We start from the raw sequence: 17127 nt of genomic DNA on the forward strand, positions 1-17127 counted from the left end.
CCGGGATACCCTAGCATCTAGTAAACCTTGCCACTGACGCCGTTCACTCAGGTAAATGCGATGATGTGTGCCATATGACTCGCGGTAACAGGTGTTACGATACCTATTACGTTTTCTGCTTCTAATTGGCGTCTCCCCATTTCACTTCCCATAGACTCGCCTTCTTACTTTTCAAATTCTAGCTTGCAGGTCAATGGATAAATTTTTACTACAGTCTAAGGTGGATGTGTTTGTTAATTGATAGTATGCGTATTTGCATGCATGAAAGTTGAAAGGGTTTTTGCGAGAATAAATACGCTACTGTAGATGTAGGTTTGCATGGATGTGTTGATTTTGCATGTGGTTTTGCTCTCTTTTACGGGTGGTGACCTAACACCCCCCGCCGCACGCCCTTGCGGCGGCTTGCGGGGTATTATGTAGATGTAGATGAAAGATAAGACAAGGGAAATAGATTCCAGTGTTGATAGATACCAATACTCATTCTTACCCCGAAAAATCAGGAATTATAATAGTAAGAAACCGAAGCCACTATATAAATATTTAAGACATTTAATTTACAGGTAAGGACAAGATTAAACGTTACGCATGCCTAAGGTATATTCGTAGGTGCATGTGTGTGTTAGTTGATAGTATATGTATCTGAATGTGTGGGAGTTGTTAAGGCTTTTTCATGAATATATACGATTTTGTGTGGAAAGATTGGCAAGAATTTGTGTGTTTTGCATGCGGTTTCATTCTTAATTACTGGTGGTGACCTAACACCCCCCGCCACACGTCCTTTCAGCAGCTTGAGGGGTACTATGTAGTTGTAGAGAATAGCCTTGACCACAATTGATCTGAAGGTGTGCTTTGGGTTTGTACATCGACGTGAATATTATGCATTTTCATCAGTTCTTCAATCCGAAAATGTTATTTAGCCAGTTCGGTCTTCCCTGACGTATACATTCTTTTTCATCCTTATGGCGCTTATTTCTTACTCTTTATTTCGTCTGCCGTTTTGACCTCTCGTTCTGTTCATTGCAATTCCCCTATGTTCCTTCGCAGACATCTCTGAAGAAATTGTGCCCGAGCCATCTGGTCCTTCTTTCCTGCAGAGTTCCCTAAGTAACATTTTCCCCTTTTACTTCTCCGTAAGTACTTTTTTTCGCATATGTCCATTCAGCAACCATCTCCGGCATCAAATTTCGAAATTTCTTTGGTCTTTGCGATACAACGATGTATATAGTTCCACACTCCACCACAGGGATGTTTACACGTAGTTTCCTCGTTTATGACTTGATCTTCTTTAGATATGGTATTCTCCTCTTCATCTTCTTAGTTATAGCTGTTCTGCGTTCCATGACTGTCGAACTTCTTCCATTCCATTTTGTGCTGCTTGTAAGGTTATAGATTCAGCTTGCTCTAATCTCTCCCATCAAAGTGCAATGTGCCTTCAACATTTCTCTTCTATACGCGAAAAGAACTTTAGAAAGCTTCGTCTTTGCGGTTTTTGGAAAATAGTATTTTTTAAAAGTTAAATCCATACTTATTTCCTGCCCGAGGTAGTTTGAGAGTGAAATTAGTAAATCTGTATTAAAATTATATTTAATATAAAATAGATAATTGTATTTCCCCACGACTTTCTATTGCAGTGTCGTGCCCAAAGAGAACTATTTGGATGTTTCGTCCATCCAAAACCTACATCAACATGTAGATTGCCTATAATAATAATATATTTTAATTGCGTGTTTGATGCACGCGGATTTCTGGTGCGAATTACTCTCATTTTTAATGATGATCAAGGAGATACTGCTGGTCGCTACTGGGCCGTGTGGCGGGAGCTCGTAGGTCACCAGTCATTAGAGCAATTATTCCAATTCGTATCCGTGAACACGCGAATTAAGAAGCTTTGCAGAAGACAAGCGCCGATTCACTGCCGACGAAAAATCTTATCTCCGGGACAGGTAAAAGACAGTACCGTAGTAAAAAGGGTTTACTTCTAAATTTCTTCTCTCAGTCCCGGTACCATTTGGTTCCTTTGGCGAGGTTCTTCACACTTTGTCAACATGGAAGCGCACGCGTCCCAGTTCATTTCTCTTCCAGGCGTCAGAACTTTACTCTCTCCTTACAAAACCATTCCGAGCAAAGAGCTTCGATGAATAATGACGCATGGACAAGCGGAATTAAAGGGGTTAAAATAAGCCCCCTCTCTCCTTCTCTCTCTCTCTCTCTCTCACTTTCTCGCTTGTTCTGTCGGGAGAGCGCGAGCGCGCCAAAAATATGTCCGGGATGTATTTGTTCACAATGGATGACAGAGGGAGCCGGCGATGTTCCACCAAAGAGATAGCCCGGCTGTGGGGGTGGAAAGGGGAACGTTCATCATCCACAACCCCTCTGCCCTCGCACAGCCAACTTAACTATCTTCATCTCTCCCCCTCTCGTCTTAGCTCCTCCAAAAGATGCGCTTTATAGAAAGCGGTTTAATTATTGCGGATTAAGCGATAAGCTTCTAAAGGATTCCGAGGGCACAATGAGCCTTTATGTCGAGAGGTGGGGGGACCCGAGAAATGCGTTATGGTAAAAGGTTGGAATGTTGCAGCTCGACGTGGAACCTATCTTGTCACGTTTACTTGTCCTTTTTCCAGTGAAATGCCCGGTGGTATGGAAAGCAATATTTTTAATAAATCCCAAGGATCAAAGTCGACGTTACGATCACCTTGGAAGAATATTTTTTTCCCCTGCGTGTAAGTAATCCGTTATGTCTGCTACTTTCACAGTTACGCGCCTTGCAGTTATTTTTCTCGAGCGTCGGTGTCTTCGATTTCATTTGTTCATAAAATTTAATCGGTGGGAATTAAGCCCATCCCCAAAGACTCGAATACATGACCTGGGGCTTTGAAGTCAGTGTAGGTGTGCGTCTCATGCCGCTCCCACGGCTGGCTAATCTAAGACGACCACATGAGATTCAGTATTCATGCTTATACACTGTAATTCGCCCTCCGGATTATCCTCACTCAATTAAAGTATCTATTTTGTCATAGATTTTATTCCGAGAACTCCAACAGTGCAAATTTCATTGGCACTCGACATCAGGAATCCGGTTTTGTTGAATTATTTTTTTTACACTGTCAAGTTATTTCATTGTTCGCACACCGGTGGAGGGCTAAAGTTACTGTGCGCAAGTTAATGGGTGGAACTTACATGCCATAATAGCGTACGACTTATGCATTTCTATTTCACGTAGAATTAAGATCTTAGGGCCGAACGTAAGCGTCATCTCAATACTTATAGGTATAGGGTTGTTAATTATATGGGGACTGAAAGACAGGGTATCTTTAATTGCTGAAAAAATACTTATGAAGTGAACAAATAAGACGGTTGATCTTTATATATTCATGAAGGATCTCAGTTTTTCCCGGCGTATTGTATTCAGGAAGTTCTCTCGGGTTTCCCACCGGGTCAGCGTGGTGTGCACCGACGTTTCGACGGCTACCTCTGCCATCGTCTTCAGGGTGAAGTGCAGAGCAATGAATTCGCCAAGTATTTATACCCTGTCGTACAAATCTGGGTAGAACATCCTTGTCCCGACACCTCTGTTACCTCTGTTACTCTGTTGAACAGAGGTGTCGGGACAAGGATGTTCTACCCAGATTTCTACGACAGGGTATAAATACTTGGCGAATTCATTGCTCTGCACTTCACCCTGAAGACGATGGCAGAGTTAGCCGTCGAAACGTCGGTGCACACCACGCTGACCCGGTGGGAAACCCGAGAGAACTTCCTGAATTTATATATTCAGCCTAATAATGAAAATACAGTAATTTATTGTTGAAAATGTTTTCATTGTTTTTCGAAGTATTCTCCATGATAACTAATACACTTTTGCATGCGCTCGAATCAATTTTCGTGACACTTTTTCCACTCCGAATGAGGCACCTCCAAAACATGATTTTTGAATGCATCGACGGCTTCTTCAGGCGCCGAAAAACGTTGGCCACGGAATTTTTCTTGATAAATGGGAGTAAAAAGAAGTCATTTGGTGCTAAATCAGGGCTTCACGGAGGATGATCCATCAATTCGACGTTTTGGCCAGTCAAATAGGCAGTTGTTTCAGCCGATCGGTGAGAGCTTGCTTTGTCATGATGAAGAGTGATCCTTCGTTGCCGCTTCTTTTTCCGTATTTCACCGAGCACTTCTGGCAAACAAATGCTCGTGTACCATTCAGAATTCACGGCTCCACGTTGTTCTTACGGTACGGTTTCCATATGTCCAGTTATTCCGAAGTAACTGGCGATCATTTGCTACGATGTGCTTCGTGGACGAATCCCCAAGAATGCCTCAATCTCACGATAAGTCACATGACGATCTTCTTAACTAGTTTTTCCACGGCATCAATGTTTACGGGCACAACAACTTATTTTGAACGACCTTCACGACTTTCGTTGCAGAGCGAACGGCTGCCATAACAGAATTCGTTATACCAGCGTTTCACAGTGGCATAGGATGGGGCTTCATTGTCGAAAGTGGAAGTACGTTGATCGATGCACTCCTGTCTTGATAATCCACGTCGAAAGTCGTAAAAAATCATCGCACGCGAAAGTGTTCACGAGTGTTACCATTTTTTCGCTAAGACAAAATTTTCGAATCACTGTAAACAACACAAGTTATGATGAAACGACAAAATGTTCTGAAGAAAGCTAGCGTCAAAAGGGTCAAACTTTCAGATGGAAATGTCAGATGATACCTAAAGAACTTAGTGTTGTCAAGGCTCAAAATATAAATAGTAACCCTTGTATAAATGAGAAAGTTGGAGGTTTATATAAAATGCTACCGTAAATAAATGAGGAAGTAAAAGAAGAGCGGAGTGGAATGAGCAAGTAAGAAGAATGGAAAGGAAACGGATGGTGTATTCAGCAAGAGGTCAATAATCTACAGGAATGAGAATCATAAGTCGACTATGAGATAAATAATCTCGTCAGATGCAGGTCTCTCTTTGAAAAAACAGGCAGAAACATCTGCGGGGAAGATCGATTTATGAAGGTATTGGCTCCCAGAAAGAGGAAGAAAGTAAGATGTAATAAGTTAAAAGAAAACGAAAAGTGGGTGAAATGTTCCCAAGAAACTGCGGGAGTTGCCGCAACAGTAACTTTTAACGGAGTCATCCGCTAATGTGCATTTTAATGCAACAATTTCAGAGTGTAAAAACCATTCGCCTTGACTGGGATCCCAGTCAAGGCGAATGATTTTTACACTCTGAAATTGTTGCATTGGGTGAAATGTGTCTGTTTATTCCGTACATCTATTGTCTCCTTTCACATCTTTTTAATTATGAAGAAATCCAATTGACGGGATGTTCAGAAGTAGCGGTTAATTGAATGATAAGAAAAAAAGTGAGTGCAATAAGTTTGATATTCGCGGAATGAAACAGAATTTTTCGACGGCAAGTATAAGGATAGTCTCTACCTTGCTTTGAAAAGGACAGATACTTAAATATATAAAGCTTCAGTTTCATTATAGCTATACCGCATAGACGGAGAGGTGGGTTTAGGAAGGTCTCTGAAAACTACCGCTAATCGTCATCTAAAGAACACCTGCTCAACACAGACGTCTTTTATAGACGTCTAGAATATTGGATTCCTTAGTACTACCAGCAACCTTCATGTCATTCAAAATGATTTGTCTTCCCCTCTCTCGCAACAAACTCCTTTCTGTCACATCCTTCAGGATCTAATATCTCACAATATCCCCTTATTATTATCACATCCTCGAATTTCCTCCGAAAGGCTACCTCTCTGTCCCCGCCCTATCTTCTAAGTTCAAATTTCCCAGGTTTCTAAATGTCACGCGCTACGCTCCATTTTAAAGGTTTCACTAACTTTTCTCTTCGCATCAAATTTTTAGTCGTGGTTCGGATATATATCCCAATATCTTCGTAAGAGCTCGTTGTTCCTGATGCATTTATTCTCCCAATTTATTTTTGATGTGCTCATTTTCAGCCTAAGATGCCGGTACTGTCTGAAAATGTTCTTCATCGTTTTTTTAAGCTTTGTGTATTGCATTCACAGTCCCGGGGCTCGCGTTCTTTATGGATGCCGCTCCAGTCAAGAATGGTTTGGGGAAGCCATAATGATTGTGTTCCCCAAGGAAATGAAATTTTTAGCGGGGAGGAAGCCTGGAGGATGGGCGTGGAGTGAATTTTCATATTTTGCTGCCCTCGCGGGGCACAACGGTAACATTAATTTTGCCATCTCTCATACGAAGCCGCCCGGCTTTAGTTCAACCATATGGCTTCGCGTCTTTTACAGACCACTTGGGAACCGTCTCTACTCAGTTTACCATTTGTCGAGTCAGTGAAACTACTAACACATTGAAATTGGCATTTTTTGGACATAGTATACGTAATTTTACTTGGCATTTTGCATTTGCAAGGCATTCATTGCATGTATCTGTCTTCATTTTTCTAAACATATGACACTTCTATCTTCTTTTAAATCATTTTTTGAGCATCGGATATTAATTAATGCCGTCTCTAAGGCTAAATTTCTCTATGTAATGCACATTACAAAAACATTAAATGCCCATTTGTGAAGGTTTACGAATCGTGATTTCATCGCCGTTTGTCACAGTTGTTTCACGCTTAATTCGAGGGCATCCGTGCAAAATTTGTAAGTTGTGAAAAATTCGTATAAAAGCCATGACTCAGAAATATATTCACAACATTTGAATGTTTAATTCAGCTTTCTCTGGACATTTCTATGGAAACAATACAAACAATATCACTGCTGTTTTAGAAAATTTATCTCTACTTTTCATGCAAATGCGAACTTCAGAACCTGGGAATTCATCGCTGATAAAGTTCCTTTTTAGAAATCCTAACCCAATGAGCACACAATGGAAAATTAAGTGTTTCCTGGTCGTATCATGTTTTCTGCGGTAAAAATACGACTGGCGGAATGGTTTGGGCGTGGGGTGGATTTGGGGCGCGGTCGGGCCCAATGCGGCTCGACGTGCGGACGTTCAATGGCGTCACGTAATTATGAATGTCTGGTGCTTGACACATCCGAGTAATAAAACCTGTTCAAAAGTATTTGAAATATCATGCGGTGTCCAGGAAATTGAATTTAGTCGTTGCTTGTGATAAGATGTCCGAAAATATGCTTAGAATCTTATCGAAGATCGGCTTGACCGTCATTCCGCTTACGTGGAAACTTTGCCTCATACGTGAACAAAACCAGATTGACGTAGTTTTCCTTTACCCACCACCAAAATTTACCAGATAGGTAAGAAACGCTGATAGTAGAGTGATGAAATCTGGCGCGCGGAAAATCATTTTAGCAAAAATAAAGCTCCAATTCATTAAATAAATACAAGAGAGTGAACATTAGGCGCTGAAGGTTTTTTCAGCCATTACCCGTGGTTCGTTTTTATTCGAGCTGTTTGTACTCACAGCTTTTGATAGTCTAAGAGACCAACTTAGGTTTGGAGGATCCTCAGTTGTCGAGGAAGCTCTTGGAAGTAATAGCTATTGCATGAGGTAAGGGACCTCTGAGATCATAGATAACGAGTGAAAATATCACTGGAAAGAAAAGAAGTGTGAGCAGAAAGTGTGGAGTGAATTCAGGGGGAGGGGGGGGGTTGAACTGTGCCACGAGAGGCCCACGGGTGAAGGAGAAGAGTTCACTGGTGAAGGTTCACTGTGTTTCAGAGCCCGACTTTGATAATTGCACTGCTCTGCTCTCTGAATCGAAAACTTCCCAAATGACAAATGTCTCGATCCAGTGTAAAAATGTAAAAAGCGTAAGAATTTCTGATTTTTGTTTGAGAAATTAAGAAACAGTGCTGTGGTGTGAAGGGAATGCGGTATTTAAACTTAATTCTGGAACGTCCCCTCGCGCAAACACCGGCCCGCACGGCATACGTAAATGAAAGGTAAAAGGAATGGTATTAGACGTGATTCTCCATTTAGTTCTCCGTCACAAACATCGCATCAACTAACCTCTCCTTCACTTGCAGCTTGGCCTCTGGGAGATGGTGGCGTGGGAGCAGTTGCGGGTTGCGCGGGAGGGTGCGGCCGCGAAGCTGCCTGCAGGCACTTCCCCAACAACAACACGTACGCCTGTGTCTGCACCCACGACTCCTCGCCACCCACGGCAGACCTGAGGTGTCCCAACCGGCGGACGGGTAAGTACACTTAAGTATTTTTATCCAACTGTGTTGAGTTCCGCATTAACCTCGCCCGGTTGTTGTTTTCATTCCTAGAGTTTACGAAGTGAAAACGAAATGGTCTGCCTTTTATTATTTTCTTTCCAAGCTAATGTATGTGCGTACGAGATGAACGGTATTGAATCTCCTGGTGAAATGCTTCATTTCGTTATAAATTGCCGAAGGTGAAGAGAAAGGAACCAATCGTTATCGGACAATGGACATTTTTCTTGATTTCCTTCGTGAAAAGTTTGGTTTTATCTAATTTAATTTTCTTGTTGCTTTTTATAAATATTCCACTATGACATAGCATCATTTTACAAGACACCATTACAAGGTCAGATGCGCTGCCCTCTTCATTATAGTCCAGACATTAATCCATGTAATATCTATTTATGAATATTCCTCTTAGAGAAACTACGAAAGGGCACTTGTCAAGGTGATCAGGAATGCACGGGATTGATGTTTCGAGGTTGGGCATTAAAGTTAAGGGTATATTTACCTTGTTGCGCATCGAGAAACATAGTCCTGGATTCAGTGGTTATTTTAAGGGTAGTGCAGAGCATTTCGTCCTTGGTAAACATTCTCTGCAAGTTAACAATTCCAAGACCTTTCTTGCGACACCCTGAATACACTACATTCAAGTATGCTTCCCAGTTGTGGAATATTTTGTAAATCATCATTTAATAAAGGAGGATGAATATTCTATTTGCCATTTTTAACATTGAATAAAATAATAACTTACTGTACCATAATTATTTTCACTGATGATGGCTATTTTTCCTCTGGAGATTGTTTAAAAAGATCTCATTAATCAAAATAACTCAGTTTTTTGACCCCCACTTTGAGTAAAAAGCGTTGATAATATTGGTAACTTAGTGCAGATTTATTTCCCTGATTGATCAAGAGATTGATAGCTGAGTAGATATTTGGTGTGATAAAAAGTATGCCGAGATGATGTAAGCGGAGATTTCAACGGGCGAGAGTTGGTTTCTACGCACTGCCTTTGCGTTCATCTTCGCTTTTTAATCCTCTTGATCTTATTCTACGGTCCATAACTGCTACAATATGATCCTAATCTTAATCCGCCGCCAAGAGCCTATGGCAATTGATGGAATTCTTCCTAAGTATTCCTTTGACCATTTATAATATACTTATTTTCTTTCTCTGACCCTCGTGATTTTCTACGTTAACCTTTACCGTTGGTAGTGTTCGTACAAGTTGTTAGTTAGTTAAATGTTATTATATTTATTCATCGTACTCTTTTTTCTCTCCTCAATGATTACAAGAAACTTCCTTGTCTGTCCTTCTCAACTTTTTTTTTTAACAATTCCCCTGTAATATGTGGTGTTTCCTTCTAAGAACTTTCACACTTTTATATTTCCTCATCCAAATTCCCATCACCTTTTAAATCTCTATAGCTACTCCTCATCATCCACATCTTAGTAACGGCTAATTTTATCAGATTTGCTCTGTTCAAGGTTTCATTGTCTTTGAAATGGGTCATTTTAAATTGTACTGCTTTTGGTTAAACTTTAATTCAACTTTTTGTATACTCTGTTATCTCAGTTAAAGCATTAGTTGTGGTTTCTGTGAAAAATAGTGGCCTTACATCGTAGAAACATTATGAATTAGCTAGCATACTAGTATGTGGATTTCGCCAAGGAACGGACTACATATACGATCATCATACGTGCACTTTGTTTTCTTCATTATTAGTATTAATAAATATTATGACAATTTTTCAATGCTGCACACTTTAATTACCGCTGATAGGATATTCCTAAGAACGCATGAATGCCTTTGTCCACGCGTGGCAAAAATAAATATTAAGACAAAGATTGAGAGTTCGGCATTCGCCTTAGTTTTCATTATTTTGATAGGTTATATGTCATGTAGAGTTAGGTTTTTGACGGTGCTTGAAAACTAGAAATTAAATTTCCATGCTAATCGTTTATGTGCTTTGTTCAAGAAAATATATTCCATAAACTACTTCATAATTCAAATTTTCATTTTCTAGATTATCGCTTCCTTCATATCTTCAAAATTGTGTTCTCTTCTTTTTTCGATCACACTCTTCCCTCTGCCATCTCCCAATACCTTTCCAGCTCAACATCTCACTACCTGTCACCATCTCATTCATCCTCATTTTCTCTCATTCGAATTTCCGTAATATCTCTACTCTCTTTCTTAACCTACTCAGCATATATTTGTTTTCTATTCTTTTTGTTTGTCATATTTCTCTCATTTTTCTCCATACGCCAATAAAGACTAATCTCAATTTCCACTCTCAGACCCAGTGTCTAAACCATGCAACGCAATGTTAAAGTCTTCACTAATCGAAATAAATAAATTAGAATTCCACTCATTATTTCCTTTCTTTCCGTTTAGTTTTCTCAGTTTTTCTCTTACTGCATGCCAAGTCTTGTCCAATATATTCTAAAAACGCGTGAATTGGTTTATCTACTCCAATTTAACACGTCCAACTTTTGATTCCTCAACCTCCTTAGTTCGCTATATTTGTGAGGCCGGAATTTTGTCCTTTTGCCCTTGGAGTCGAAGAGATGAATTTTCTGCGCAAAGTACCCACTTCCTCTAACTGGACTTGTCGTATCCCGATAGCGTTTCATGTATGTAGTAACGCTCGTTCTGAGGTATTAAACCGGTCTAATTGTATTGCTGTCAGTCGGCAGCTTATCTGCTAGGTCAAGAGAACGCAATCACTTGGAAAATTTCAAAGTCTAATCTTGATATACGTTTTCCTCTATCATGTGTTCTTGACTTCCAAATAACATTCCTCTTCCTGCTTGTCGGCGGCACTGCATCAGAGGATGGAAATCCTCTGTTGCAGTGCCGCCGCTTAGATTTCCAGCGTATCTCATCCGCTGCCAAAGCCTGCAGATTGCCAGGTGTTTATTTAGGACGTTGATTATGATTCATTCGGTGTATGAGCTAAGTCTACTCTGGCACAAGCCCATCTCTCTTCCATTATCCTCCTCATATCCGCCCCAATAAGCTGAATTTCAAATCTTTTTTATTTATAGTCTGTCAAGCCAAAGGTGGATGGGTGAGGGTAGAACTCACCGAGCTCTTAGCCAAACGGCGCGTGAAATTCGCATGCCAGGGTATGGGGGTCAGTTCTATACCATGTGCTGGTTATGATTTTCAGGGAAAATCTGGTACTCGAAATATCACACAGCTTAGGTGAGGCTCAGGTGCCCAGAGGTGTGCCCGTGGATCTAACTTGGACCATTTAGTCGGTAGCCGAAGGCTCCACCCTTAGGACTACCATTTCCCCTCAAATTCCAGTTATCGTGATATAATTAAGAAAGGGTGCTTTTATTCTGAACTTAAATAGTTGCAAACTGTTAAGATTAGCGTCAGATAATAGACTATGTTATATCGAGAAAAAAGAAAGAGATGTTATCCTTGGAACACCAACTCAGCTGGGAAGTAAGGTTTTCAAAAATCTTTCGTGTTCGAAAGAAAATTAATCATGAATTAGTAATTACCTTAGCGAGTTCATTTCTCTTTTAATAACATAGTTCTTTGGTCACCTACTTCACTTCATTTACTTAACCAGAAATAATAATTGTCATTGTCTCCATCCTTTCCCATTCCAGGCTTGTCCCTTGATCTCTCTGAACTTCGACAGTCAATTTCAGGCTCTTTCCACGCTTGTCTCCCCCAAAACTGTTTCCTCAAAAATTGTTAGTGCTCCTCTTACTAAGTGTCCGGTCAAATTTACATATTTCTGAATGATGTTCGCAAGTTTTCTTCGTCCGCTCCTTAAACCCTGTTTACTATCTCCTACCTCCATAACAAGTGCATCCATCGTATTCTTTTAGCCCGCTCCACACCTACATCTCAGACGCCTAAAACCTAATCTTTCAACTAATCAAGGTCCAATTTTGGCAAAACTTTCATTTGAAACTTGATGAACAGAACTCTTTCTCAACTCCAATTCCGGGCTGCTGCATAGAAAGTTTTTCTTCTCAACGGGTAGAGGCTTCTTTTACCACAGTTCTTTTCATAATTGATTACTTATTTCATCAGAAATTTTTCCGCCACAAAGTCACCTTTTTCAGCCACATTCTCCAATTACATTCATCGGGACTTTCCTTCTACTTCTAAAATTGAAATGGTTGTTTCTTATTTTATGCGTTAATAGCTTAATTTTTTCATGCCAGTGCCACCCAACTTTGGGCGGCCATTTTAGTTGCCTCGTGAACTTTATGCGGACGTAAATTATAAATGTGTATTTTTAACGAAAAAACCCCATAACTTAGTATTTCCTCAAGTACATACATGTATGTATGTGTATATAAGCATATATATGTATTTAAATATAATACATATGCATGTATATGTATTATAAACCATAAACACGGTAATCAACCCGAAGGTCGGTTTAGTAGGTGATGGTAGAGTTCACCCAGTACTAAGCTCTAGACGGCGAGTGAAATTCACACATCCGGGTAGGGGGCCAGTTCCATTCCCTGTGCCGCTTATGGTTTCCGAGGAAGACCTGGTACCCGAAAAATCACTTTAGCTTGGGTTGAGCTGCAGGTGCCCAGAGTGCCTTGCCCGGGAATCGAACGCGGGACCCTAAGGTCAGCAGTACAAAGAATTAAACAATGAATTGAGGCGGGCAACAAATAAAGCAAAAGAAGCATGGTGGAAGACGCAGTGCGAGGATATGGAAAGTCTGCAGAGGAAGGGAGAAATCGGTGCGCTGTACAGCAAAATTAAATCTTTATCGGGAAGTAAGAAAGGGAGATCAACGATTGCAGTTAGAGATAAGGCGGGTAAGGTAATAGTTGACGCAGGAAAGATCCAAGAAAGATGGAGGAAATATATAGAAGAACTGTATAGTAAAGAGCTTAGACCAACAAAGTTAGACATAGAAAAGGAACATGACGTAGATAGGGCAACAAAGGGCAAATGATTACTTAGGGGATGATCAGTTTGGGTTTAGGAAGGGGAGAGGGACGCGTGATGCCATTGCAGTAATGAGATTATTAATCGAGAGGAATATAGAACACAACCAGGAGGTATTTGCCTGTTTTGTAGATTTTGAAAAAGAGTTTGATAGAGTGAATTTGGAAAAAATAATGAGTATATTGCAGAAAATAGGAATAGATTGGAGGGAAAGGAAGCTAATCCGCAACCTGTACATGTCTCAGACTGCTCAGGTGCGAGTGGGGAACGGAGAGTCCGGTTGGGCAGTGTTAGGAAGAGGTGTAAGGCAGGGTTGCCCATTATCACCCATGCTGTTTAACCTGTATGCAGAGGAAATACTTAAAGAGGCATGGGAAGAACTGGAGGTAGGAATGAAAGTGGGCGGAGAATTCATAAAATCAGTTAGGCTTGCTGATGACCAAGCTTTAGTTTGTCAGTCAGCCAAGGGGCTGCAAGCATTGCTTAGTGAATTGGAAATCCAGTGCAGACAGGTATGGGATGAGAATCAATATTAATAAAACAAAGGTTTGCGATTTTCTAGAAAGAAAAAGGCTAAGCTTAACATTGAAATAGGAGCGCAAAAACTAGAGCAGGTAGAACAGTACGTATCTCGGTATTGTTTTGGACCAACACGGTCAAAGGAGTAGGGAAGTAAGGAGAAGAAAAACAAGGCAAAGAGGCTTTCACAAGGAGGAGGGAGTTGATGAGAGGGACGTTGAGTAAGGATATTTAGAAAAGACTCGTAAAAACTTTGATATGAAGCGTGGCTATGTACGGCGCGGAAACGTGGTAATTGAAGCAGGAGGATAGACGTAGATTGGAGGCTTTTGAAATGTGGGTGTGGAGAAGAATGGAGAAGGTAAAATGGACAGAAAAGAAAACAAACGAGGAAGTACTTGGTATGGTGGGCGAAGAGAGGGGTTTGTTGGGAGCAATCCTATGGAGGCAGGAAAAGTGGATGAAGGGGGTATTGACCGGCAGCGGGTTGTTGAAGACTGTAATTGAGGGGAGAATGTTAGGCAAACGAGGAAAGGGAAGGAACAGGATAGGGATGTTGGACGGGATGAAAAGAGGAAGAAAGTACTCAGAGCTGAAGAGGGACCTGATGTAGAGTAGGATGTTGTATTTTGCTAGGGGCCACAAATTATTTAATCAGTAATTACGTCCATCCAAAAACCTACCTTAACCGGTAGATTACCTAATTATATATATATATATATATATATATATATATATATATATATATATATATATATAGATGATTTCGTCGAAGTAACGCGGAAGTGTTGAATAAAAAATCAGTCAGTACTTCTCTTTCTTCCGAGGAAGACGGAGCTAAATTCCGTCGAAATTATTGAGAAATAACGCGTGAATGTTCTTTTTATGTGTTCTTATATTGTTTGTTGCTGTCCCAGTTTTATAGATATACATGAATATGTAGCATTGGGAGCAACCTAGGTTCTCGTAACAAATCACCCTGATGATTTAGTGATGCAGTAAAACATAGTTGTTAAAAAATTCTATTGTTATGAGGAAATGCTATTATACTGTGCTTTTTAATAATGAAGAAGTTTCGAACATTTACGCCATTTTCAATTAATATACCTAAACTAAGAAATGAAAAGATAGATTTGTATTCTGCCAAACTGGTCGTAAACTTAGTTTAAAACAGATTCAATAACTTTTTAGATAAATTAAAATAAGTAGAGTTATTTGATACTTCCATAATATCGAGGGTTAGAAACGTAATTTTGACATGCCAGAAACAATATTACGATTTACAATTCCAAAAATGGTTCATTCATAATATTATTATATAGTTAAAAATTAATAATGAGAATTGTCCATTTTTTCTGTAAAAATGTAATCAGCTCTGGGGTTGTGGCACGTGCTGCATTCGCTACATTATGATAAACCGGCCCTGTCCCTGAGTGGCGTGACGATTAATAAGAAATCCTATTCGTTTGGTTCGACAAAAAATAAGAATCCTCCTGGAACCTGGGTAATTAAAAAAATAAGAATCATTCTCGTCCTGGAACCTGGGTAATTGCTCACTCTTGGCCTCTTGTCGATTCTATCCTTTAAGTGCTCTGCCATTTTCATTCTCTAAGATATTTTTTTAGTTGAACTAAACAATCGTGATGCATAACTATTACTTTGTTTTTAATTTTCATAATAAAAGCGTGCATTTTACGACGAAGTGACTTCAATAATACCCAAGCCTTTGTTTTGCCTCTCAAGTCTCTTCATCTTTTTGGGGGACGTTTGGAAAAAATAGAAAGCTGCCGGGAAGTCAAAGCCCATTTAATTGATGCCTGTGTCTTTATGATCATTATAATAGGTTTTTTTAATCGATAGAGATCAACATTTTTTAGCGATCGGCATTGCCCAATTATATCTGTCTCGAAATCATTTCTTCGGAGTCATTTCCCCTCTCCTGTGCTTTTCTACTATTAGAGTTCTTTTTATACATATTCCTCTTCCTCCTTAGTAACCTTTCCCTCCAAACCGTCTTGCTGGAAAATATTTCCTCCGCGATATACCGTAGCATTTTGCTTTGCTTCTCGCGGCCCTGGCATTCCTCTTTTCCCAATTATTTCAGCACGCATTCTTTTATAGCCCTAAATGCTTTCAGTGTGGCCTTCTATGTGTATCCTTCGTTACTGCTTTAAAATCTGCGGAAGTTATAAGAATGTTTTATTCACACTCAAAGTTTCTAACTGATTTTCGATGCTGATGTATTAATTTTTTGCCTCTATCCGTAAGAAGCGGTCAGTATGAGACGTCACAGACCTAAGGGTGGATGGAAAGAGTACACCGTATTGTGACATTTTATAATGGAAGGAAGAAAATTTTGCAGAAAACATGGCTTCTTACGAAATGGTACTAATTCAAGACGATGATTTCGCACTATCCCTTATAAATGTAAAAACTTTCGTACCTAAGGGCGTGGAAGGACCAATATTCAAACTATTTTCTTTCGCAACTTGGCACTACTGGTTTTAGTGTGAATACTCATTTGAAAGTGGAAGCTCGTGTTCAGGTGTAACGCGATGATAGGTGAAGCTAAAACTATTGTATCTTGAGTTGAATGGCGGAGGGTCCGAAAGGCATGTGACGTATTAATTTTAGTCTCCTAATCTTCGCTTGCTTTAATTGTTTACAATTTCCGATTTATTACTGGTAGCAACTTTAGACATGACTGTTTACTGTTGGGTTTCCTTGTTAATTTTTGTTGTCATTCATTACAGTTCCGCCTATTAAGAGCCCACCGCCTGCCATTCCGCCCACCTTCGTGCTGGGGAGCGTGGCCACAGCTCCAGCTCACAAGGTAAGTTTGGAAACTTAACCTGGCCTTTATTGAGCATTACTGCATTCATTTGACTAATGAAATGCCAACTTATCATTTACTGTCGGCAAATACGGTCCCATGAATGGTGAAGAATTCTTTGAGTTTTTAGTAGTGAAGGCTGGATTATACTGAAGACGACGGCCGAGCCGTCGAAACGTCAAAACAACATATTGTGAGTGTCCTTTCTTTGTGTCTCTATGGTTTAAAAATCTACTACATTCGTGTTTACATATATCTGTGCGTCGCCGAAGAGCGTTCCAATTCGAATATATATATATATATTATATATATATATATATATATATATATATATACACATATGTATACAAAAATATATACACACGAGGGTGGTCTGAAAAGTTTCCTACCCCAAAAATTTTAGAAAAAATGTCTTGTATCTTTGTTAGGTCGGAAATTCTTCAGACCACCCATGTGTGTGCATATATATACACGCGCACATATGTGTGTGTGTATATATATACATGTATGTGTATATATATATATATACACATACATGTATATATATATATATATATATATATATATATATATATATATATATATATATATATATATATATACATGCCCGTCGTAGAGTTAGGCCAGCGCACGCGGACCGTTAATTGTGCTAT

The 17127-nt window shown here is 39.8% G+C and overlaps 1 protein-coding gene across 1 annotated transcript in view; it reads left to right on the plus strand.

The window, feature by feature from the left end:
• Positions 1–17127, plus strand: part of LOC139694068 (muscle, skeletal receptor tyrosine protein kinase-like) — a 58480-nt gene that overhangs the window by 27624 nt on the left and 13729 nt on the right. The window contains exons 2-3 of the mRNA XM_071592490.1: positions 7993–8160; positions 16395–16474. Coding sequence (XP_071448591.1) covers positions 7993–8160; positions 16395–16474 — 248 coding nt within the window. The remainder of the gene's footprint in view (positions 1–7992; positions 8161–16394; positions 16475–17127) is intronic.

The sequence above is a fragment of the Hetaerina americana genome, unplaced genomic scaffold (assembly GCF_022747635.1).
Source record: "Hetaerina americana unplaced genomic scaffold, ioHetAmer1.1.p SCAF_5, whole genome shotgun sequence".
NCBI classification, from domain to species: domain Eukaryota; kingdom Metazoa; phylum Arthropoda; class Insecta; order Odonata; family Calopterygidae; genus Hetaerina; species Hetaerina americana.